This window comes from Equus przewalskii, chromosome 27 (assembly GCF_037783145.1).
Source record: "Equus przewalskii isolate Varuska chromosome 27, EquPr2, whole genome shotgun sequence".
Taxonomy (NCBI): domain Eukaryota; kingdom Metazoa; phylum Chordata; class Mammalia; order Perissodactyla; family Equidae; genus Equus; species Equus przewalskii.
This window is the reverse complement of record NC_091857.1, coordinates 33,347,037-33,370,775: the sequence shown is the minus strand read 5'-3', so window position 1 is coordinate 33,370,775 and position 23,739 is coordinate 33,347,037. Positions and strand designations below refer to the sequence as shown.

At 41.6% G+C, this 23,739-nt stretch overlaps 1 protein-coding gene across 25 annotated transcripts in view; it reads right to left on the bottom strand.

Annotated features, from left to right (window-relative positions):
- The window catches only part of TTC3 (tetratricopeptide repeat domain 3), a 150,250-nt gene that overhangs the window by 24,407 nt on the left and 102,104 nt on the right, over positions 1 to 23,739 (bottom strand). For 20 of the 25 annotated variants that reach the window (XM_070597636.1, XM_070597640.1, XM_070597641.1 and 17 more), the window contains 11 exons: positions 23,207 to 23,346; positions 20,461 to 20,529; positions 19,439 to 19,535; positions 18,008 to 18,108; positions 16,163 to 16,253; positions 15,640 to 15,741; positions 12,076 to 12,437; positions 10,158 to 10,278; positions 9,837 to 9,971; positions 6,500 to 6,592; positions 3,773 to 5,315 (listed from right to left, as the gene is read on the bottom strand). In XM_070597636.1, the coding sequence (XP_070453737.1) occupies positions 5,241 to 5,315; positions 6,500 to 6,592; positions 9,837 to 9,971; positions 10,158 to 10,278; positions 12,076 to 12,437; positions 15,640 to 15,741; positions 16,163 to 16,253; positions 18,008 to 18,108; positions 19,439 to 19,535; positions 20,461 to 20,529; positions 23,207 to 23,346 (1,386 nt within the window). In that variant the 3' untranslated portion in view covers positions 3,773 to 5,240. Of the gene's footprint in view, positions 1 to 3,772; positions 5,316 to 6,499; positions 6,593 to 9,836; positions 9,972 to 10,157; positions 10,279 to 12,075; positions 12,438 to 15,007; positions 15,081 to 15,639; positions 15,742 to 16,162; positions 16,254 to 18,007; positions 18,109 to 18,329; positions 18,434 to 19,438; positions 19,536 to 20,460; positions 20,530 to 23,206; positions 23,347 to 23,739 lie in introns of those variants that run through there. The other 5 variants (XR_011533947.1, XM_070597638.1, XR_011533951.1 and 2 more) reach the window with 5 other exon arrangements.

The window sequence follows — 23,739 nt, the reverse complement described above, 5'->3', positions numbered from 1 at the left end:
GAGTCGTCCCTGGCTCGGAGCTGTCCTCATGGGTGTTTCTTGCTTGGCACCCCGTGAAGCACACCTGCTTTGGATTTACCTGCACGCTCCTGAGGCAGGGCCTCGCCAGAGGTAAAGAGGGTGCCTGCCCTGGCTTTTGGCAGAGGAACACCTGCAGCAAGGGCCCGCTGTGACGGAGGAACAAAGCTGGCGCTGGGAGGGGCTCTGAAGGCATTACTAAGAGGCTGACTCAACGACAGACTTCGGGCCTCTGTCTCTGATCCAGCATGTCCTGGGCACAGTGGTGAGCAGTGTCTTCTTTCCAGGATGGCAGTGAAAGGGGAGCAGACCCAGGACGGGGCCCAGGAAGAGGGCAGAAGGCACCTACGGCAGCGACAGTGAGGACCTTCACCAAACAGAGCAGACTAAATCATCTCGGAAGGGTTTAGGTGTTACAGGACCCTAATCACCATGTCCAATAGGAAACGAGAAAGACACTAAGGGCCACTTCAGTGCCATCAGACCAGCTGTTTCTCCTTCAGACCAAACTCCTGCAGGCACAGGAGGAGGGAGGCCTGATATGTAGCATTTGTCAGTTTTTGTGGTGTAAACACTCCCACCATAGCCAATTTCAAGCTACCTATGTGACACCATTGAGCAGAGTTGGTGAGAGATGCACAGAATCCCATTATCTAGTATTTCCACCATACAGATACTGCATACACCAGTAACCCCCAAAAGCATAGATAATAATGAACTGTAGTAATCAGAAAGCAACTGCCTTTGTTTTTTATATAATTTATTTAATACTGTAAATTTATAAAATTCAATTTTCAATAGTAGTTGTGTTTAACAGCCAGCTCGCAAAATTCCTGAAAGTTTAACAATGAGCTCTTGCGACTGGGGCCAGGGAGCCAACTCCAGTGCCCCAGACTTCCCCTGGTCCAAGAACGGCAAGACTGGTCCTTGCAAAGTGTCTGGTCCCCCTTGCCAGTACCAGGCAACTCTGAGATAACATGCACGACCTTTCTAGCAAGGTGTGGTCTGTGGCCTTTTTCTCTTGACTCGGCAGCAATAACAAGTTTGGCATGAGGCTCACGTTCTTCACTACCCTACAGAGCAGCTTCCAGAAGACCCGCCGGCTGGCAGGGGTCAGCGCTGGGAGGCTGCAGGAGCTGCCAACCCAAGGAAGGCGCACCTGTTCTGTGGTGACAGGGACAGGTGGGCTCCGGGCCTCAGGGTGGGAATTCAGTCTGACAGCTGTGAGGGCTGTGTGCACAGGTGGGTGACGAGCCTCTCCAAGAGCTCCACCAGGGACCGTGGCAATCCCCGTGCCTGCCAGGCCCAGGTTCATCATTTTTTTTCTTTATTGGAGGGAGCTTTGTTGTTGTTCAGTTTTGTGCAACTAAAGTGCAGACATTTAAAAAGTGTAGCTCCATGAATTTTCCAAATGATACCTTCCTGTAAGCATTGCTCAGCTGAAGACTACAGAACATCTCCAGAGCCCTGACGGGCAACCTTGTGCCCCTTCCTGTCAGCAGCCGCAGCATCTCGGAGGTAACTACGATTCTCACCTCTCCCACCACGCTTTCTCGTTCTGGGAATTCACATTAATGGACCTCTATTTTGCCTGGCTGGGTCTGCTCAGCATTACGTTTGCGAGATTCTTCTGTTTCATGTAGTGGTAGTTCCTTCATTTCATTATTGGGAAGCATCCCACTGGATGGATATACCACGATCTGTCCATCCTTCTGTTGATGGACATTTGAGTCCTTTCCCGTCTGAGGCTATTATGAATGAAGCGAGCATGAAAATACTTGTACTACTGCATGTATTTCAAGTGTATGCGTGAGTGCAATTGTGTCACAGGTCCTACAGTATTAGCTTTAGTAAATTGTTATCGTGGTTCTACCAATTTACACTCGCTAGCAATGTATGAAAGTTCAGTTGCTCCACATCCTCACTAACACTTGGTATGGTCAGTCTTTTTTTATTTTAGCCATCCTGGTGGGTATCCAGAAATATCTCATTACGGTTTTAATTTATATTTTCCCTGATGATGGATACTGAACAAATTTGGCTATCAATGCCTATTAATCATCTGGATATTTGTGAACTGCCTATTCAAATCTCTTGCTCATTTCTAAATATTTTTTTATTGATATGTTAATAGTTCTTTATAAATTCTGGAGTCGTTTGTTGGATTTCTTCCACTTCATGGCTTGACATTTCACTGCCAATCCTCTTCTTTTTGCTGAGGAAGACTGGCCCTGGGCTAACATCCATGCCCATCTTCCTCTCCTTTATACATGGGTCGCCTACCACAGCATGGCTTGCCAAGCAGTGCCATGTCCGCACCCAGGATCCGAACCGGCAAACCCCAGGCCGCCAAAGCAGAATGTGCGCACTTCACCGCTGCACCACTGGGCCGGCCCCAAGGATTTTACTATTAATTTATATACCTTCCATGCCACTTTTTCAAAACCCTTCTCTCCACCTGCAATTACACTATTTGTTTTTTGTCTACTTAACTGGAAAACAAGTTTCATGGGGTCCTTGTCTCTCTTTTACTGCTCTATCGAAGCATCTAGGAGGCAGTAGGCACTCAACACATATTTGTTTCCACTAGTTTCCAGGCCTTGTCCATCCTCCTCAGCAGAGCACTGAAGGTACACAGCTACACGAAGGTGGAGTCTCCCCTTAGCAGATCATGTCAGAGTGAAGAGGAGAAAATAAAAAGGGATTAGACTCTACTGATGATCAATTCTTTTTACAACTATTCTTTTATTAACGTTTGACTAAAGTTTATTAATCAAGTTTGACTAAAGTTTAAAACACCTAAATATATTTTCCATTTCTTTCATGAAGAGTCACACTGGAGATGTTTCTGATCCTCATTCTGACAGCCTGTCCTCCCAGCCCCTTCACTGTTTCTAATCAGCCTCATCAACAAGTACACATTGATGAACGGAGTTCCACCTTTGCTATTGTCTCTTCCACCTGTTTCCTTTAACCCATTTCTCCAGAGAGGCTCATCCCATGGAAAAACTCTAAAGTAGTTTCATTGCTTCAGTTTTGTGGTGTGTTCATCACTTTGCCCACCTGCCTCAACTATACAGTCTTTGAAATCACCTTAAAACGTAGCAAAATTGTGCACTCCTGGGGCACCATTCCAATTTTATATTGGATTAGCCATTATTTATAGCATAGTTGAGTCAGAGGGAAAATAAACTCTTGGGAATAGTCACTGCTTTAAGTTATACATGATTTTGAATTAAATGCTATCAGAGTAAAAACAAATACTGGTACTACTGGCTTTCTTCAATCATCTCTTACTGCTCAGTATACCCAGAGGGTCCTCTAAAAGGGAGACCCTGCTGATCGGCCTGAGGAGGCCATGAATCCACAAATCCATAAAAGAAAAAACCCATACTGAGAAATGCAATTTGATTAACTTCAACATTCTTATAAGTATTCACAGGAAAAAGCTCTTACTTTAGCCTAAAAGAGTAAACTCTGTCATCTCTGCATAAACTTCCCATTCACAAATTCAAACAGCGAATCTTGTGAACTTGAGCTTGAACCTTTATCCAGGCACAAAGCAATGTTCTGATCCAGGCTCTCAAATGTCCTAAGACCAGTGGTTAGACTCCTCGGGCATAAGAGGGCTCTTCTTTGTAAATGAAGTCACTTTTTAAAATGTTAACACAATGTTTGTGTCTTGAATTTTCAAGTAAAATGCATTTTTACAATTATTTGAGAAAGACTGTACAAGCACGACAGTAAACTGCTATTATTTTAGAATGCTCTTTATTTTGACACTTACAGGACATGTGTAAGGCATGTTCACAAGTATTGGAAGTTATGTACAAAACACGTTCTCTCACTCTCCAGCTGCTCTCTTCTTTCATACCTGCTGCTTTAAAAGTTGGTCCCTCCTACATATCTTAGTATCTACAGTTCTCAGTTATTATGAACATGCAGACAATGCTTTAGGGACCTGCATGGAGAATCTGCTTCAAAATAGCGAGTGAGCTTCTATGGACTAAGTCACTATCACATCAAAACTCACAAGGAACCAAGGCACAGGAAGGCGACCACATCGGCTCATGAACTTGGGATTGTGAGCTTCCAGGGGAACAAAGAACACACTGAAAAACATTTTTGATCCTTCCTGTTTGAGAGAAATGGAATGTGTCCAGAATTCATGTTTCTACATTGACCACTGTCTAAAGTCACCAAAGATATCTAGTTTTTCACAGTTTCTAACGCAGTTACAGTTTTGTTCTCAAGCCACAGTACAAGAGTGCATGCATTACTTTACACAAACGTCAACCCCGGAGCAACTGTAACAGGGACACTTCAGGACTGTCTAATTACACGATCTCTTTTGGTGGTGGGAGAAGGAAGGGGCATGGTGGTGACTGTTTCCCCACAGTGACTGTTGTGTGAGACAGATACCCAGACGCTTGTCATCTAAGTAATGAAGAAGGACAAATGCCACTAATGAGAATAGTAAGGTACTCAGAGAGTAAGTTCCAAATGTGGGGTTGGGATGATGAATACGCAGCCTTGGTTTTAGGGACAAAAAAGGCTTGGCTGATACTAATAAAGTGTTTTGTACTCGATTTTCAAAAATCAGATTATATCTTTACAAGATGAAAAATAAGCACTTTACAAATCTACTAGGGGGAAATAAAATCATGAAATGAAAAATAAAAATTATGCAGTGTTTCAAGAAGAGATTTGAATCTTTTGGTCTAAATCAGCCAATACTTTAACATTACATATTAAAATGTGGTTTGCCTAAGCCCATTTTTTAAATGCAGAATCTTTGAGGAAAAATGTAGGCATATTTTTAGGAACACTGACTCATAAAAATTTTAATCTGGGGCACTTTAATAGATCAAGAATACTTATAATTCAAGTACTGCTTTGAGGCGCTCAGATACTTTCCAAAAGAAGCCTTCCATGTCAGACAGCGCCTCTGTAGCAGCCCCAAAAACGTAAGAATTGTGGTTATACTTAATTTTATTAGCCACCCTTTGGCTATTATCAAAATGTTGAATCAGAGTGGGCAAATTACTATCAACTATATTAAAGCTCTCCATTTATTAGCACTGTGACCCACAGTGCAAAGAATCTTCAGATGTGTGCCTTTTAGCATACTGTTATTCTTCAAGTCAACAAACCAGCAAATCACTCTCCAGTGAACTGAGACTACCTAGAACAGTAGGCTGGCCTCTTCCGGAAAGTGCCGGCTACTCTTCTGACAGGAGACCACGGTCAAGGCAGGCCGGGCAAGTGCTCTGCCCTTTGAGCCACTGCTTGAAACACTGAAAAGGAGGAAAGAAACTCTGTTAATGCCTTCAGGAGCATGTGGAGCCTCAGCTCTCCTATGCTGCTCCTCACAGACACGGCTAACTTCACCTTGAAGTCTCGGGGGCCTGGAGCCTCCCACACTCAGGGACACTGAAGCCTGCTCAGACTCGGAGTGCGGAACAAGCCCCGGGAACAAACAATCCCTCCTCAGACTCTGACCCAGGAATACTCGGGGCCTCTGACCTGACCTCAGGGGATGGCCTTGCCCTCCCCTCCGCTTCCCCCCACACTCCAGTCCCTTTCTTGGCGCTTCACCTGCCTTGACTTCTAGAGGCTAGCATTTTCTTGGCTCTTGGACTCACTCACCCAGTTCTTAACCCATCCCCTCTCTGTGTGGTCTTGGTCCCTGCACATCCCGGCAGCCCGCACACTGCAGCCCTTAATGGAGCCTGTCTACACATCATGGTCCCAGGTTGCTCCAGACTGGCCTGCTGCTGCTATGGAGTTGGGTGTGTGTGTAGAGTCTGAGGGCCCAGGCATGACACCGCTCTACCTGAGGGAGGCAGGCCATGCAAGAGACTGCGAGCTGCCGACTCCTGGTGAGCACACTATGTCGATCGCTTTTCTCAGGGATCAATGAACTGACACAGCAGAGACCTGATCTGTTCTGACCCAGCGGCAGGGGTGCAGGAAGAATGCTCATAGCACCCAAAACAGTCGCCCACAAATCCTGGAAAGGTACAAGCTGGTCTGCCGGGGTCAGGCACGAGGGACCCAGTTAGCGTTAGTTCTCCTTTCTAAAATGCTAAACTTACTTCACACACTGCACTAAACTGACAAATGCTGCACCGTGCATCAATTTAGCCTTGTGTAAGAAATCATCTTTAAAGGAACTAATCCTGCTTTGCATTTCAGCACCAAAGTGGTTGATGGAACCACCTGTTCTCCTCCACCCATGATGTGATGGGCGGAGAGGACCATCTGCCAAGCCGCACACCTCGGGCCCAGCACCTCGCCCCTTCCCACAGCACCAGCCTTTGCAAAGGGAGACAGTGAACATCGATGCGAGGAGGTTTACAAAGAAAATGCTTGGAAAACACAGCAAGCATTGATGCCTAGATAAGAAGTCCCTTTTTATTTTCAAAATACTTCATAGTCAAAATGGAATGATATGAGGATGGCCAAAGAGAATGCTTACCCCTTTGTGAAACTTGTGCCCACATCTTAGCACACGCACATTTTTGGATTTGAACACCTCATGGCATATTTCACAGGAATCTGCACCCAGTGCCTGTGGAAACAAACGTATCTGAATAATAATGAATAACTACAATCCTTTTTACTACACGAACTCCTCCTACAAGTGGCCTCCAAACACTTTCATCACTAAGGTGGCAAATTATTCCCAATTACGGCTAAGCAGACTGAGGGAACAACTTATTTTTTTAATAGAATTTCTTAGAAAAAAATATAAACATAAAAAGGAAAAGCATACTTTTAAAGTTCTAATTTTCTCAGAGAAAAAAATGTTTTCTATGGTTACCAGATTCCCAGGTAAAATATTATAAATGCCTATTTATCCCACCCCACAACTAAAATATGGTACTAGTTGAATGTTACAAATTAATCATTCATCCAGCTTTCTAACAGTTGGGGACAGTAACATAAATTACAACAGATACACACTATGGACTATCATCGGGCCGATGAAAATCATGGTGCAAGTCCACAATCTCCAACACAGAGAGCTGGTCACAACATCCCTCTGAATAAAAGTAGGTTACAAAACAGTATGTATCGCATAATTCAATTTTTAAAAAAATAAAGAGAATGTGTGTATAGAGAGATGTCTAGAAAAGTCTGGAAAGACAGAAAATAGCAACAATGGTTACTTTGGTTAAGAGAGATTTAATTTTTTCCTTTGCTACTTTCTAAAGTTTCTATGAATGTGGATTACTTGTGCAAATCAAAACAAAACAAAGCGATGGCTCGTTCAGCAAACAGCCATGGTCAGGGGTTGTGCGGGCTCTGGGACACATGAATGGGAGGGCTTCCGGCTCAAGCAGCTACAGTCTGGTGAGCACAGACAGCATTTCCTACGTGAAAGCAGAGCCAGAGTGGCCCCTAGGACCAGGCACAGAGCTCCCCTGCAGCTCACGGCATCACCCCACGCTGCATCATTATTCTTGACTCGCACTCCCCTCTTAACTCTGAGCACCCTGATTCAACGTCCTTAGCAGCTGGCAAGGAACTTAGCCCCGACCCGATGCTCCATAAACTGTTGAGGGAGTGAATGAATGCAGCCCTGGCAGTGGGATTAAGGTCAGGGAGTGGAGCTGGGGACAGTGCCTAAAGGACTGAAGACCGTGAACTGCTGAATGTGGTTTCTGTCTTTCCCAGGCATGGGCGCTGCCCAGGCAGAGATGGGGCAGATGGGGCAGAATGAGTTTCTTCTCCCTCCTCTGTGGCCCCAATCGGAGGGTCTGGGAAAAATGGAGGCATCAACGCTGGGAAAGGCCGGTTAAGACCTCTACCAAGCTCAGAGGTAGGCTTGGTTTGAAAAATTCACAGTTTGACTATTTCTTAGCACGGAAAGTGGGCACAATATATTTCTAAGTGGAAAAAGAAAGGACACAAAACGTCTGTACAGTTTAGACTAAATTCACATACAAACGCATACAAGAGGGTTCAGAAAAATATATACCAATGTGATAATGCTGGTTTGGGGGGATTTGGGGTTCTTTAAATGTTCTTTTTATTTGTATTTTCTATTGTGAACATGTATTATTTTTATAATTTAAAAATATAAAGCAAACTACTTTTAATTTTTTAAAAACTACTTACAATTATCAAATTAATTCCAGTTTGAATACGTATTTTTACTCTAAGTCAGCTTTTACACCTTTACTTTTACGACATCAACTGTGAAATACAAAAATCTCTCCGCCCAGGTGATTAGAGTCTATCTTGGGTGGAGGTGGCCAATAAACTTGCAGGCACGCACACACACCTGCACACCCACCACACACACTAAGGTGTCAGTGGGAATGCTGAGCACGCTGCCTGGCTGGAGGACCACAGGGCCTGTGACCAGCTGGGGACACCCCTGGGAGAGGGAGGGACTCAGTCAGGCCTTGCGGGAATGCTCTGCATGCTCAAGAGCTTTCTCTTTGGGGTGAGCGCGGGGGTGAGACCCTCTGGGACCCGAGTGTATGTGGTGTGGAAAATCTCCAAGGGGTAGTAAAAGGTGAAAATGGACGGGAGGAATAAAAATAAGTTCGCAAGAAGACTCAGCTTAAGCTCAGCTTAAGTCAGCAACCTAGGACTCCTGTGCAATCCTGCACTGCTGACTCCACAATGGGCCTGCAACTCTTCTAATTTCAATTTCACCTACACTCTGGTACCACAGCTGGACAAAACGGAAAATGTGTGACACCAGAATTCAATCTGGAGACCACGGTCCTGAGCCACAGAGAGGACGGCCTCTCTTTTAACCATGTGTTCAGTGCCTACCACATGGTCCCCACAACCAGCCAGCCAGTGCCGAGAGGATTAGGGAATTACATGCTGCACATTCATTCAAATGAACACACGCTGGCGCGCTGCAGGAGTCATCTGTGCCTCAACTTCCTCATTCAGAAAATAAAGGCAATTACAATGCTTCATCAATTGAGGTCATAGATATTAAGGTACTTTATAAAAAGTTCTATGAAAATGTAACATTTTTATTGTCTAAAAGGACAATAAACAACTGAAGTCTAGCTCATGCCAGGGGCCCCTCGGGCACTTGAGGGGTAAGAAGGGAAGCTCGAGCCTGGTCATTCTACTGCAGCACTTCATCCAGACAGCAAGCTGAATAAGCAGACATGATCGGAGCCACAGTGTTACTAAGCGATGGAACCAAGTCTGCGTGATTCTAAAGTCCAGGGTCACACAGAACAAAGTTATTCAAAAATCATTTTTCCCAACCATTCAAAACACCACACTCGATATAAAAGATGAATGTATTTCACTGTCTGAGGTCCAGTTCCAACCATGAGGTCAGAGCTCCTCTAGCCACTTCATTTTAGGGGTTTCTTTGCATGGGGCCCCACGGCAGAGAGACAATGACCTTGTCCTTTACTGACTGTTCTGACGGGACACTCAAGGACACCCATATTTGGTTTCTAATTTTTTTTTTTAATTTTTTTTTTTTCCTTTTTCTCCCCAAAGCCCCCCGGTACATAGTTGTATATTCTTAGTTGTGGGTCCTTCTAGTTGTGCCATGTGGGACGCTGCCTCAGCGTGGTTTGATGAGCGGTGCCATGTCCGCGCCCAGGATTCGAACTGACGAAACACTGGGCCGCCTGCAGGGGAGCACACGAACTTAACCACTCGGCCACGGGGCCAGCCCCGGTTTCTAATTTTAAGATCAAATAAATCAGGTCTAGAAATGAAAAGAACGAGGCTCAATCATGGACTAACAGTTTTGTTTCCTTCTTGTTGTTCATTAAAAAAACCAAAACTGACTCTACAGTCACACACACAACACTCACGGGGTCATCCTCCGTCTTCTGCCCCTTGCTTCTGGGTGACGGTCCGGTGATCGCCGAGGGAGGGCCCTGCGAGGCTCTGGGCACAGAAGCGGCAGAGCTGGGCTCAGATGGCCTCTTGTCCTTTCCTGGATTGGGCTACAGAGAAAACGTGGGTGGGGAAGCAAGTTCAGTTACTCAAAAGCTTGACCATCTTCTGTCTTCAGTAAATCCCTCTCCACATTTTGGCTGGAAGCATTTTTTTTGTTGTTTTTTACAGTTCTCATTTTATAAACAGATAAGGACAAAGTGGAACATTCTATTGTATCTGGATGAAATACTGACCTTTTTCTGTTCATCTAGAATGTGTTCTGTCACTCTTTGGACAATTTCATCAATACTCAAACCTGACAACGAGTTCTTGTTTTTGTTTCGCACTTTTTTAATAAAACCAGCAAGCTCGGTGCTGAAAGGGAAAGTGGAGATAAAGTTTTCCACTGGGCCATTATTAACCCAACAATTAAAAGAAACAAAAACAAATACAAACAAAATTAATTTGTAAGCTACAATATTAACTGCATATAAAAAGCAGCAGAATCTCTCTTTCCAAGGAGTTACGAAAATTTCAATATTATTTCTAAATATTTATTTAATAGAATTTCATAGTAACAGCATGTCTGCTAGATCCATTTAGGACATCCATCCTACTCAGAAAACTGACTTCTTACAGCCTGGCTCCATCATAGCTTTATGCAAAAATCACTGAATGATCAAACACCACTGGTTCTGACATGAAATCAATAAAATCTCTACCTAAGAGGAAATTTCTTTTGTTGACTTCCTCCCTTAAAAAATCTAACCAATAGGGGCTGGCCCGGGGGCACAGTGGTTAAGTTTGCATGCTCTGCTTTGGTGGCCTGGGGTTCACAGGTTCAGATTCTGGGTGTGGACCTAGCACTGCTTGTCAAGCCATGCTGTGGTGGCGTCCCACATAAAACAGAGGAAGATTGGCACAGATGTTACCTGAGCAACAATATTCCTCAAGAAAAAGGAGAGGAAGACTGGCAACAGATGTTAAGCTCAGGGCCAATCTTCCTCACACATCTAACCCAGAAGGTTTTTCACAGCCTGAACGTTTCACAAGTTACTCGTGGATGGGAATATACTATTAATCAAGAGGAACCTGATATTGTACCACTAATACCCCAAATGTTTTAACTTTCAGAAAATAATAATGTGTTTCTATTTGGTTGTTTACACTCTATCAAGTTTGGTCAGGATCACAAACAATTTTATTTCTAAGTACTTTCAGTAATTACAACATGAATATTTTTACAACTGGCATAGTAATTGCTATTGAGAGAACTTACATTTCTCAAACTGAGACAGGGCGAAATACGCCCATGTGCAGACAAAATATACTTACACATGGGCAGGGCTCTACTGATGGATGCCAAACACTAATTCTGGCCAATCATAATTTAATGACTACTTTGTTTCAAACGTATAATTTCAAAGCTTGCAACTAACATTATATCAAAGACAGAAATAACATGGAAGGTGCAGAGAGTCATTCCTAGATGTGGATTCCTTTCTTCCCAGCTGTATGCCAGAGACACTCCCTCAACCTCATCGTTTCCCTTGGCTGAGCCAAGGAGCACCTCCACCCCCTCGCACTAACCTGGGGTGCGAGGTCAGAGGTCAATGCAGAAGCTCTACTGAAGTGTCCGGAAGATAACTCCAGCTGACCCAGTTAAAAGCAGCTCTCCCACCTTCAGGAGGATGCCTTTGTGACAAGCCCACACGCCTGATCTGCTGTCAGGTTCCATCTAGTCTCCTCAGTCTCACGCCTAACAAATCAGATGTTGTCCAACAAGGTGTAAGATGCTGCTGCCTTCTTTGCTATATGTGTTATTTTTTCCCAAAATGACATGAAACTAGCGTTTTGCAGTTCATTTAGTGATTCTGTAACTAGTGTTGGAGAGTGTTACTGATATCATCAAAACTTTAGCAAATTGCCATGGGTTCTGATGAGTGGTGATTAACCAGTGTTCAGTGTTTTCAGTCTAGATATGCACATTAAAAAGGCTATTCAAAAATGCTCACCTCTATGTTTATGAAAAGAAAAGGCAGCACTTGTCTTTCTGAGTAAAACGATTATGCACTCCTTTCCACTTCAGCCCCCAATTGGCCATAATTTTATCTGAGCAGGAAACCTCAGTTCAATAGTAGTTAACAGAGTCATAGGCATTTATATCCGTACCTGTTGTAACAGGGGAATACCAGTGACAAGTGCTCGATAATACTATTGAATGGCTTTTTTGGAGACTGGCTTGAACGAGTAGCACGTCCTGGAGGAACAGGCAGCTTCTGGTCCACCATGAGGCTTTGTTTTGACTGTGATGCTTGGCCAGCACTCTTATGCTCTGGCAGCCGGGCGACTTCTGGCTGACTGGAGAGTGATCCTGGCAGCGGTGGAGAGGGAGCCTCCGCTGAGCAGTCCCTGGCAGAGACCAGATCTGAATCCTTGGGAGCTGTTGTTTGGCTTCCAGTCTCGTGACTCACAGAAGCCGAGGGACCTTGATTATCACGGCCTACAGACTCAAGAAGTGACCTAGGATGAATCTGTGAGGAACACACCACAGTAGTATTTAGAGAAACATCCACGGACAAAGACTGACAATTAAGCACAACTATAATAAAACCTGGGTGCTCAATTGCACAGGCTACTTGGATACAATAAATTAAATGTTTTTGTTTAAAAAAATTTACTGATCAGGGGTGAGCCCCAGTGGCCTAATGGTTAAGCTCAGTGTGGTCCACTTTGGCGGCCCAGGCTCAGTTCCTAGACGTGGACCTACACTGCTCTGTTAGAGGCCATGCTGTGCTGGCGGCCCACATACTAAAAAAGAGAAGAAGAAAACCATGTGGCTAATGAATCAAAATAGCTGTCCCAACACCCCCAAAACCACCCTTGCCAAGGCCCCCAGCAGCCTCCATCACATTAAGACCAAGAGACACCTACATGTTGCCAGTCACCTTCTCTTTCTCCAAATGAGCTCTTCATGGCTCCAGGCTGCTGGCTTCCCTCCCACCTCTCCAGGGCCCCCTCAGCTCTCCCTACAGTTCTAGCGCCTGTCTGTGCCTTAAGTATTGATGCTCCTTATGGTGCTGTCTGAGGCCCAAACTTCTACCTCCTGCTCCACCTCTCCCCAGGCCACTTCACATCCTCTCATGCCTCAGGAACTATGTGCTTGCTGCTGATCAGTCTAGAATATTTTCCTGAGATCCAAGCCTGCAAATCCAAGCTTCTTAATGGGCAAACCCACTTGGGTGAGTCCAAGGCCACTCAAACGTAATGCCTTCAAAACCAGCCTTGCTGCAATCTCCTCACCCTGCTCTTCCCCTTGTGCCCACCTCACTGATAGAAACCCAGACCCGTCCTTGACTCCCCAACACCCAGACACCACACCCCAATCTCACGAGCAGCACAGCTCTTTCAACCGTATCTCCTAAATCCCTCTCAAGTCTGTTCTCTGCCCTCCACCCATCCCACTGCCACTCCCTGATCTAGGACATGGTCGGTGGCAATGAGCTAATAACAGGTCAACTGGAAATCACTCAGGCCCCTCTCCTACCATCTCTCCACACTGCAGTCAAGTGATCATCACAAAGTATAAGGCTGATGTCGTTCCCTTACTTGAACCTATACCAGCTTTCTGGTGACCTGAGGAGAAGTCCAAACTGCTGAATTTGCCTTACAGAATAAGGTTTCCTATGTTCTCACCCCTGGGTACTATAAGCTTTCTATCACCCCCTTTGTCATACTGAACTTTTTTCTCTATGAAAGGAGTGTGTTCTCTCTTTTTTCTAGCCTCCAAATATGCTGTTTCTTCTGTTTGGAACACTCTGAGCCTCCAGACATCATACCATCCACTCCTCCTCAAACACATACCCACATACTCCTCTGCCTGGTTAATTCCCATCCCATGTGACTCACTGAGACCTCCAACAGAGAACCCGCCACTGGGGCCTAGACTCTAGTCTAGGTTAGTGTCCTCTAATTCATGCTGCTATAGTAGTCTATGCTTCTGTGAAAAACCTTGGCGCGCACTTTGCTTGTAATCATGGGTTTAAAGTCTCTTTTCCCAAACACATATGCACTTTGAGGGCACAGACCACATCTAATCCTGATCACCACTAAATCCTCAAAGAATGAATGGGGGAGAAATGACACAAAGTAAATTATTTTTAGGGATACTTATTACTCAAGTTCCCAGCACACTGAGAGTTCCCAGGATTTAGGATATTGAAATTCTTTTGAGTATTTATAAAATTACATAAGCTAGAATTAAAAACTAATAGTATTCTACCAAGAATCAACATTTTTCTTCCCTTCCATATCTGCCATAAGAACTTAGAAAAATTGTAAATAATAAGTGATCTTTAATTTACTTCTAAACAAAATTCTATTTCTTACTCAGCTCAATGGAGAGAAAAAATTTTGGACTGCAATAGAATATTTTACTTAAAGTAGCCAAACTTTTTAATGTTTTAGAAACTTTCTTTTGCAGATGAATGCACAATAAGTTTGAATGCTTAGTGTGCAAGGTCCTAGAGACAAAAAGATGTTCAAGATCAGGCTCCTGACTGCAGGGAGCTGGTCATCTAAGTTAAAGAGACCAAACACATATGACAGAAGGGTCACAGGGGGAGGGGCAAGCGAGGGCAGCCCCAACTGGGCTTTCAAGGAAAGGCAAAATACAGAGAATGAGGACAGTGTTCCAGGCTGGGGAACAGCCCAGGCAAAGGTCTGGCAGTAGCAGAAAGATGCAAATGAGGTGCCAGGGAGAACAGTCTCCTATAAGGAAACTACTTCAGAACTAGAAGATTTCCATGTTGTACCAAAACATTCTGAAACATACCTCGAATTAAATCTTGGCGAGAGTCCTTCTTTAAATTCTTATGGTCTGACCTCCTCTGGGGTTAATTCATTTCAATTCAGTGTTTGCTGAGCATCTGCTCTGTGTCCAAGTAATAAATATGTATCCCAGAACACAATAAAGTGATACTATGCTTAGCCATACTTTAAAGTCCACAAAATAGAGTTAATGTTTTTCTTTACTGCACTGCATATTTTAAAATATAAAGACAAGGTTTGGCAACCACTATTATCCAAAAGATTCAGTAAATACCTCAAACTAGCAGAAAGTATCATATGGCAGACCAAGACAGGACTCGTATGTCTCAGGCATGGTAGTTTTCGTTCTGTTTGATGAGGAAACAGATCTTAATCTCTAGACTTTGGTCTTATGCCCCCAAGTATCTAGGAATAAGACTATATCTGAGGTGGTATTACTAGAGAGGGCCTGCCTGAACCAGAGACGTCTGCTACTCCTAGATTATCATTACACACACACACACCACCTCCAGCATCCAGAAAAGAAAGTAGACTAAGGTATATGAAAGTGATAGAAACATGTACCACTGGTGTGTTCACCTCAGTCCTGTCCTTAGACACTGATGTAAAACACTTATCTTCCATTCATATAAGAAGCTACAAAGCTTAAAAGGTTAACAGTAGCACCAACAATGAAAGCATCAAGGCAATTATCCATCCCATCCCCACTCCTAGAAAATAACAAACTACTTCGATCAGTTAAGAAAGAAACTGTGCTTTACTAGTTTTCTGGGGTTTTTTTTCCTGTTTTATTTCCCCAAACCCCCTCTCCGTACACAGTTGTATATCTTAGTTGCAGATCCTTCTAGTTGTTTCTGTTTTCTTTTGTTCAAAAACAAACAAACAAAAAAGTTGTGATAGACTTACTGTGCTACAGGCAGGAAAGGAAAGCTCAGAAATCTGCACTTTAGAAAGTTCACTGAGCCGAGAACCATTTTTAATTGCCTGAATTTGTTCTTCAAACTGAGACTGTAGGTAGAAGGAAAAGTGTTACATTTTCTAACAAATTCCAAAGGAAAACCACAATTGTGAATTAATACTTTTTTAAAATACTTTTTCCTACTATACATTACAAATGGTCAACGATTTTACAAGAAATATAACTGAGTTGCAAGGGATTACAACTGCAAGAAGTTCAAAATAAGACCTCATTAATCAGAATACAGCCTTATCAAACATAACTTCTCTAATCTTATCAATCAAGGGCACAGCTTAAGACAGTTAAGAAAACAGCATTATTTTCATGAAAAGTTCTTCTTAATAATTACAACAAAAAATATATATTGCCTTTACCAGCTCAGAAAAGAAACCGTTTCAATGACACTAGCCTCCTGAGAATTATAACCAGCATATAGATTTTCACAGAATTATAAAATGTTTTATAACTTACCTTTGCTTTCTCAATTTCTTTTCCAACATCAGAAACAAATGATTCCCATGAATGTCTGTCAGACTCTATGTCAGGATATGCTGCAGAATCACTGAAAAAGTAGAAAAATATCAAACTGCTTCATGTCTAACTTCAGACATTTGTTTAAAAATTGAAAGAACTAGGTACAAATAAAAACAAACATTTAAATATGAGAGAAAGATACAATTAACACGATCACACACACAAAAAAACAACTATTTCCAAAGAATTATATATCTTACAAACTCACTTTGAGGAAATTCTAATTATTGATCTAAACAAAACCCCAAAATTGGTAAGCAGAAAGCAAATATTCTCCTGAATTTTTATTTCTTTCCCCGAATTTGAAGATTTCACCATTCTTCATTTGACATCTTCACGTTTAACATCAAAGGCTATCTTCGCATTTAAAAAAAAAAAGGGAACTTGGAACATTTAAAACATTCCAATAAAACCCTCATCCTTACCTTACTGTAAAATAATGGGTGGGGCCTGATAGACTACGATAAGTTATTATCTCAGCTCCTCATGAATCTGGTCTATTGAAAGTGACAGACAAGCTTTCTACTCCTAATTGAGAAGATCAGTAACACTATCAATCCATGATTGTGTGAGTTCTCATTATACATCTTAAAGAAAAACCAGAACACTCCTTTTACATCTTTTCTCTTTTGTTACCCTTTGGTGGAATGGGCCGAGTTAGCATAGAATCCCTAAGAAGGAAGCTACCTTAATAAGGAAGTCGATACTGTCAGATAAAATAAGGTCTGCGATATCCTTGTTTCCCAGATGTGCCCCAATGCACAGCCCATGGGGAGTGCGGAGCATCTGAACGCTACTTGGTCTCAGCCTCAGCTGTAGATTAGTTTACCTATATCAGAAAGGTTTTCCCATGAGAAAAAGAACCATCTCGAAAAATGAAGAAATAAACAACTATACATTAAAACTTTTTCCATGACCCACAGAATCTCTGGTTCAACAGTGAGGGCTTGAAATTTAAATCAAAAAGCACTAGGAAGGATGAAAAACTTCAGATTAAAAAGTCAAAACCTGTGTATGGAATATAATAAAAGGACCAGATGAAAAGTAACCCCATGCCACATAGAAAAGTGCTAGATGCAAGATCCTCTAGGATTCCCAGGTAAACCTTATTCCAAAAAGAAAACAAAACAAACAAAAACACGTAAAGATTATGGAGAGTTCAAAAAATGACCACAGGTGAATATCTTTTGAAACGACATTCCCAGACTCTGCATCATTAAGACACTGTTAAGTAACTGTTCTTATGGAAGGCAACTGTTTAAAAAGCCTTGAAAATGTGATCTTCATTCCAGAAATTTATTGCATGGAAATGATTAATAATGTGCATAAAAATTTAGCTACAAGATTACTCGCTGTAGTGTAGCTTTTAACAAAATGTGCAAACAACCCCACTCTCCCACACAGTGGTGTATGATAAATCATGACACGTTCCTCTGCTGGAACACCAGCCAGTCTTTGAAAATTAGGTGGGAGAAATGTAATTACTGATATGAAAGGAAGCTTCCTATACACTACTTAGTGAAAACACATATATATATTTTCATTTTTTTCAAATACTTACTGAATTTATTTTAAAATATTAACTAGTTGTATCTCAATTTAGAATTACAGATAATTTTTATCATTTTTGTTTATGTTTTCATTTCTCTACAACTCAACATGTTTTGTCTAACTATTAAAAATAAAATAGTCCTAATGGAAAGGTTTTTTCCCTCAAATCAGCTCTAACTTTTATTTACCGAATGACACGCTGAGAGAGATACCTGTGACACCACACAGTACCTGCTCATTAGCTTCAGGTTCTTAAGATACCCTTCTGCTTGTGATTCCATGATCTGTAACTTATACAGCTCTGTCTCCTTCTGGTTTTCAAGCACAGATACCTGCCATTAGATTAGAGAACGTGTATTTTAAAACTGAAAAACTGAAACTATTTTAAAGTTGTTAAAACTTCTAAACCACTTCCAAGTTTCTCCTTCAATGACATATGATGACAGAGTCACTAGAACTTGATTATGCTATAATTTAACTCAAGTAAACAGGAATCGAAACTCTGGAATTTGAAAATACAGTAACAACACAACAGTAAAATTATGTACCTTAAATGATACTTTCCTCAGATTTGAAACTTTCCACATGGTTTAATGATTAAGCCGTATACAAGCACAGAGCTGGGTCACATACACCTGGTGTGCCTTTTCTATGGTCCTGTGTATGGTGAGCACAGAGTCAGGGGCCTGCAAAATAACCCCCAGGCTGCAGCCTACCGAATCTAAACGCCTCAGAGAACTTGTTCTCAGCACAGGCAGCAAGAGCCTCTGGGGCATGTTTTAAGACCTTTAGACTCTCTGGCTTCCCCATAAGCCAAGTGGCCATTTTTTTAAGAGTCACAGCAGGAAACATAAATCTGCCTTGTTTTAATCCAAGTGCATTAACCTTGACAGGGCCCACCAGGCAAACCTGCTTGCCAAATGCTGTAAAGGGGAACTGAACAAGCTCAGGAATATACATGCTGGCATAAGATTCACAAAGTATAGGTACTTTGGCTTTTTTTTCTTCCTTTCCTTAGAAGCAGCTGCATAGTCAATATTTAATTAAAGCACTCATGTTTGAAGATTGCAATAAACTAAGCCTTATTTTCCCAGAATAATCATAGACACATATACCAATAAATAACATTTGTTTCTCAATTAGAAAAACAAAGCCACCATGTTTCAGGAACTCAATCAAATATTGCCAGAGGTCATAATCTTGACTATTGTCTCAGTAGCTGCTCAAATAGTATACTGACATCGGTATATATTCTTCTGGGGGCAGGAGAGAGTATATTCTTAATAAGTGGATTACTTCCAAGTTCCTTTTCTAGTACTGGCAACTACGTTTACATGGTAGATCACTTGGCTCAGCATGATGAAGCCATTCAAGGCATAGAGAATGGAAAATGACTGACGTACAATGTTAAAGAAAGCAAGCAGGTTACAAAGCTTGGTGTACACTGTGAGTACAGCTATGTAACACAACATAAGCATAAGGGCAGAAAATGGTAAAGGTATATGCACGGACAGTGGTTGCTTCAGGGAAGGAGGATTATGGGTGACATCTCTGAGCCCCTGCACTTCTCAGCAACGTTGTTATGCCTCCTGTGTAATTAAACACAAAGCAAATGAACGGCATCCTGCTGTGTCTGCCAGTCTCCAGGAGCCCGGGACTCACCTCAGCAGCCACAGCTCTCTGAAGACACTCTTCATAATGCTCTTTCCCTTTCTTTATACACTCTTCTATTTTCATTTTCTCATTTGTAAATGTATTACTGCAAATATTAAAGAAAAACTTCTTAAAAAAACTTAACTAGTGAGATCACAAAGTCTTAAGCCAGGCCAACTCTGAAGTCATGTCACAAAAAGACTTAAACGCTATCTTCTAGAGTACTTCTTGCCTAATATTTACCATCTGATACAGATTCACAAGTGCTCTTTGCACTTTACAAATGGTCTAAGGAAGATATGAAATTAAAAGTGAGCATTTGGTGGGAATGTTGAGAAAGGGATTCACCATTTTTATGAGGTTAGGTGGAGTATAATCTGACTATATTTATCAACTTTATAGAACATCCTTCATCCTTTGAGTCAGAAATTCTATTTTGCCATATATTACAAGGAAATAACCCAAAGGAAAAAAATAATCTGTACAAAGTTGTTCCTGGCAATGTGTATATCAAACAATATTAAACAAGAAAAGCAGACTACAACAACAGCTAATACTGAATATAGTTGCTACCAGTATATGAAAATATTATTTCCATTAATAAAGGTGAAAAGGAAACTTTTTATAGGTTCATAATAAAAATTCTTTAATAAACCTTTAACTGTAGAGCAACAAACTACCATAATATAGTTGGGATTATTTCAAGTAACAGAAAAGAAAAGTTTTGAAAATACTTTTAGTTTCAAGTTAATTCAAGGGAAAAGACGAGTAGTCAACAACAATAAATTCAGGATTTCTTATACTGACAATGTGAAATGGAAGTAGGAACACTGTAAAACAAAGATACTTAAAGAATAAATCTATTTAAATATTATTTTAAAGAATAAAATAGAAACAGAAATAAAGAAAAGAGAAACATAATTACTTAAAAGAAACAGACAAGCAACAATACATTGAGAAGTCTAGTGGGCCTGTGTCCCTAGTATTAAAAGTATAATGAAATATTAAAAATAAATTTGAGCATAATTTGCCTGATTTCAAGGGACTGATCCAGAAGTAATTCATGTTCCTTATCATCTCCATCTTTTTTCTGGGTATACCTATAAAAGCATAATCACCAAATTTTAATTAATTTTAAAAGATTTTTAAAAACACAATCCTACATAGTAAATTCTACCCATACCCATACAAACATTTCTTGAATTCTTTGTAAATTTCTACATTTTGTTTCATTTCTAATATCTTCTAAATAGGCAAAGAATTTGGGTCATTTTCCATTTTGGGAAATTTTCCTTTTACACCTGGAGGGCAGATGACCTTTTTCTTCACTCTGAGCCACACGCTTGCTGTGCAGATCCCCCTGCCCCAGTCCACTTCAAGGAGTGCCTCCAGGGGGCCCAACACGAGACAGAGGAGCACAGGTGCTGCCAGCGCATCGTCAGCATGCCACGGTTCTCACTCAAAATGAGAACAGCCTTCTATTCTTTACAACAGAACTTAAAGTCCAGTTAACACACACACGCACTCACGCATGCCACACAGTCTGAAAACGCTTCACAGAAAGTGTGTAAATCTTTGATTCTTGAGCAATGCCCTGCACAAGATGGGTTCTGTCTCTACTTTCCTGCTCTCCTACACACTTTTAAAAATTATCTCTACTTGCTAAAAATCCCAAGTTTTCACGAAGAACCAGTTTACATGCCATTTTTCTTCTTTTGTAAAATACTTCCTCTGAGTACTCAACACTGGGTAGCTCTTTCATACAATTTCTGCCTTCTTTCATAGTCATCTGTGGTTTGTATCACTGCACCAATCATGAGCTCCTATGTCCCATTCATTTCTTCATGAAGATTAAGTGTGATCCAAAGCACAGAAAAATCAATGAAATCATTCCTCATATTTTTTGTGCTTCTCTAAGAGATCCAAAAAGTTTTAAAATTTTACTTTAAAATCTAAATATAAAAATTTAGCTTTAAAGCATTTATTTGGCAAGTGCAAAAAGTACAGAGAAGCTTATGGCTTATCTTTAACTTGTGACAGAAAAAGGCAAAGAAATATATTAATAGTGTGAAAAAGAAAATAAAAAGTTTATTCCTGGGGCTGGCCCCATGGCGAAGTGGTTAAGTCCGGTGCACTCCACTTCGGCAGCCCAGGTTGTTGGGTTCAAATCCTGGGTGCGGACCTATACCACTCATCAGCCATGCTGTGGCAGTGACCCATAGAGGAAGACTGGCACAAATGTTGGCTCAGGGCTAATCTTCCTCAAGTAAAAAAAGAGGAAGATTGGCAACAGATGTTAGCTCAGAGAGACTCTTCCTCACCCAACAAAAGTTTATTCCTCAGCACAAATGGTTAATTTTTATGCTAGCACAGAAAAAATTTTTATCAGTAGACTCATTTGTCTAGTTTGATAGGATGTCTGAATTGAGCATATAAAAATATATATTAAATATAAATATCCTTGAATTTTGAATAAGCTTGAATAACAATTAAGACTAGACCTGTGCAAATATTAAGAGGTAAAGAACTTTACAGACATTATCTTTTCCATAAATGTGTTCTACTAATGAAACTACTTTGACATGATCCAAATGACACGACACAGGCAATGTTTCATATTTCATCATTCTTTTAAGGAATGCCTAAAAACTGCCCAAATGCTATGCTAGCAAGACTCATAACGAAAGTCATCTGATCACATGGGATGGCAAATGGAACCAACAAAATGTCCTAAAAGGTGAGTGAGGCAGTGTGGCCCCCAGTGCACCACGCCTCCCGTTATTCCTGCCCTTCAATCTGGATTAGGCCACAATTTGCTTGAAACAACACAACGTGGGGTAAGTGATGCTCTGACAGTTCTGGGCCTGAACCTTCAGAAAGCTTGGCAGCTTCCACTTCTACCCTCTTGGAAGCCCTTAGCCACCCAACAAGAAGTCTGGCTACCATGCTGGAGATCACACAGACAAGAGTCACACGAAGAGGCCACACGGAGAGGGAGAAGCTCTGAAACTACAGGAAGGGAAAGAGGTGAAGACTCGCAGCATCCCAGCTGAGCGCAGCCTCAGCAATTCCCAGCTAAATGCGGCCACAGGAGGAACCACGGGCAAGACCAGCACGAGAACGGCCCAGCTGAACTGAGCACAGATTGCAACATCATGATCGAATAAAATGGCTGTTAATTTAAGCCACTGAGTTTTGGGTGTTTTGTTCCACAGTGGTAGATAACAATTAAACTGAGGAATCATATGACATATCACTGTTCAGGGAAGAGGAGTTAGCAAACGATCCTAGAGAATCTTAAAACAAACTTGGCCCATCTGACAACTGTAATATCTGTATGTATCACCAAATCCTTCATACTACATGACCAAATTTTAATAATTAAAAGATTCAGGATAGAAGTAATTATAAATAAAATAATCATCCCAGAATCTTAGTGCTGGAAAGAACCTTACATCTAGACTAGCCCCCTCATTGTACAGATAAAGAAAAAGGGTCGACGGTATTGTTCACAATAATGGGTGGTGTTCAGACCAAAAGGAAGTAAGTTCTTTGTCGATTTGAAGCCCCACTGTTATTTATGTGCAAACATGATAGGTTTAGAAAAAGTTTTAGGTGAGATAATTCCCCAATGGATGTTGTTTAAAATGAGGTAAAAATAGCAAACAAAATTTTCACTTTACTTGATAGTTTGAAATTGAGTACCAAAATTAAAAATAACCCCAAAAAAACCCAATTTAAAAAAACAAAAATCATTGCTTTTCAATTGTTACTTACATGTCACAGGCATTTAAAACCCTTTTCATTTTCTTCTTCAGTGCTTTCAGTCTCTCTTGGATATCTTTCTTCTCCTGTTGCCATTTTTTAATTTCCTTTTCCAAATCTTCGAGGAACCAATCTAATTCTGTCTTTGAGATCTAAAAACATTTTAGAAAGTACTTAAATAAATAGGATGATTTACTGAAAGAAAAAGAGCCCAAAAGACCAGAACTGCGGTGGTGTGCTACGTTCAATCAGTGAGTCCAGTACAGCAGAAGACACTGCAGCAGGCTGTGCTACCTTGGCTGAGCCGGGGACACAAAGTCGCACAACACACAGCCTTGGCCTCACCTGCCCTCACCACATCAGGCCAGAGAGGGGGCCGTAAAACAGGAATGGACAGAGGCATGGCGGACTCTCTGGTACTTGGGAAGGGCTTCTCAACATCAGTGATATCTCATTTCCGCCCTCAAAAATGAGTCTGCCACATGGAGAACAGATTCCAAGCAGTGGGACTAGCGAGGTAGAAGGATAAAAAAGTAAGGCATGTC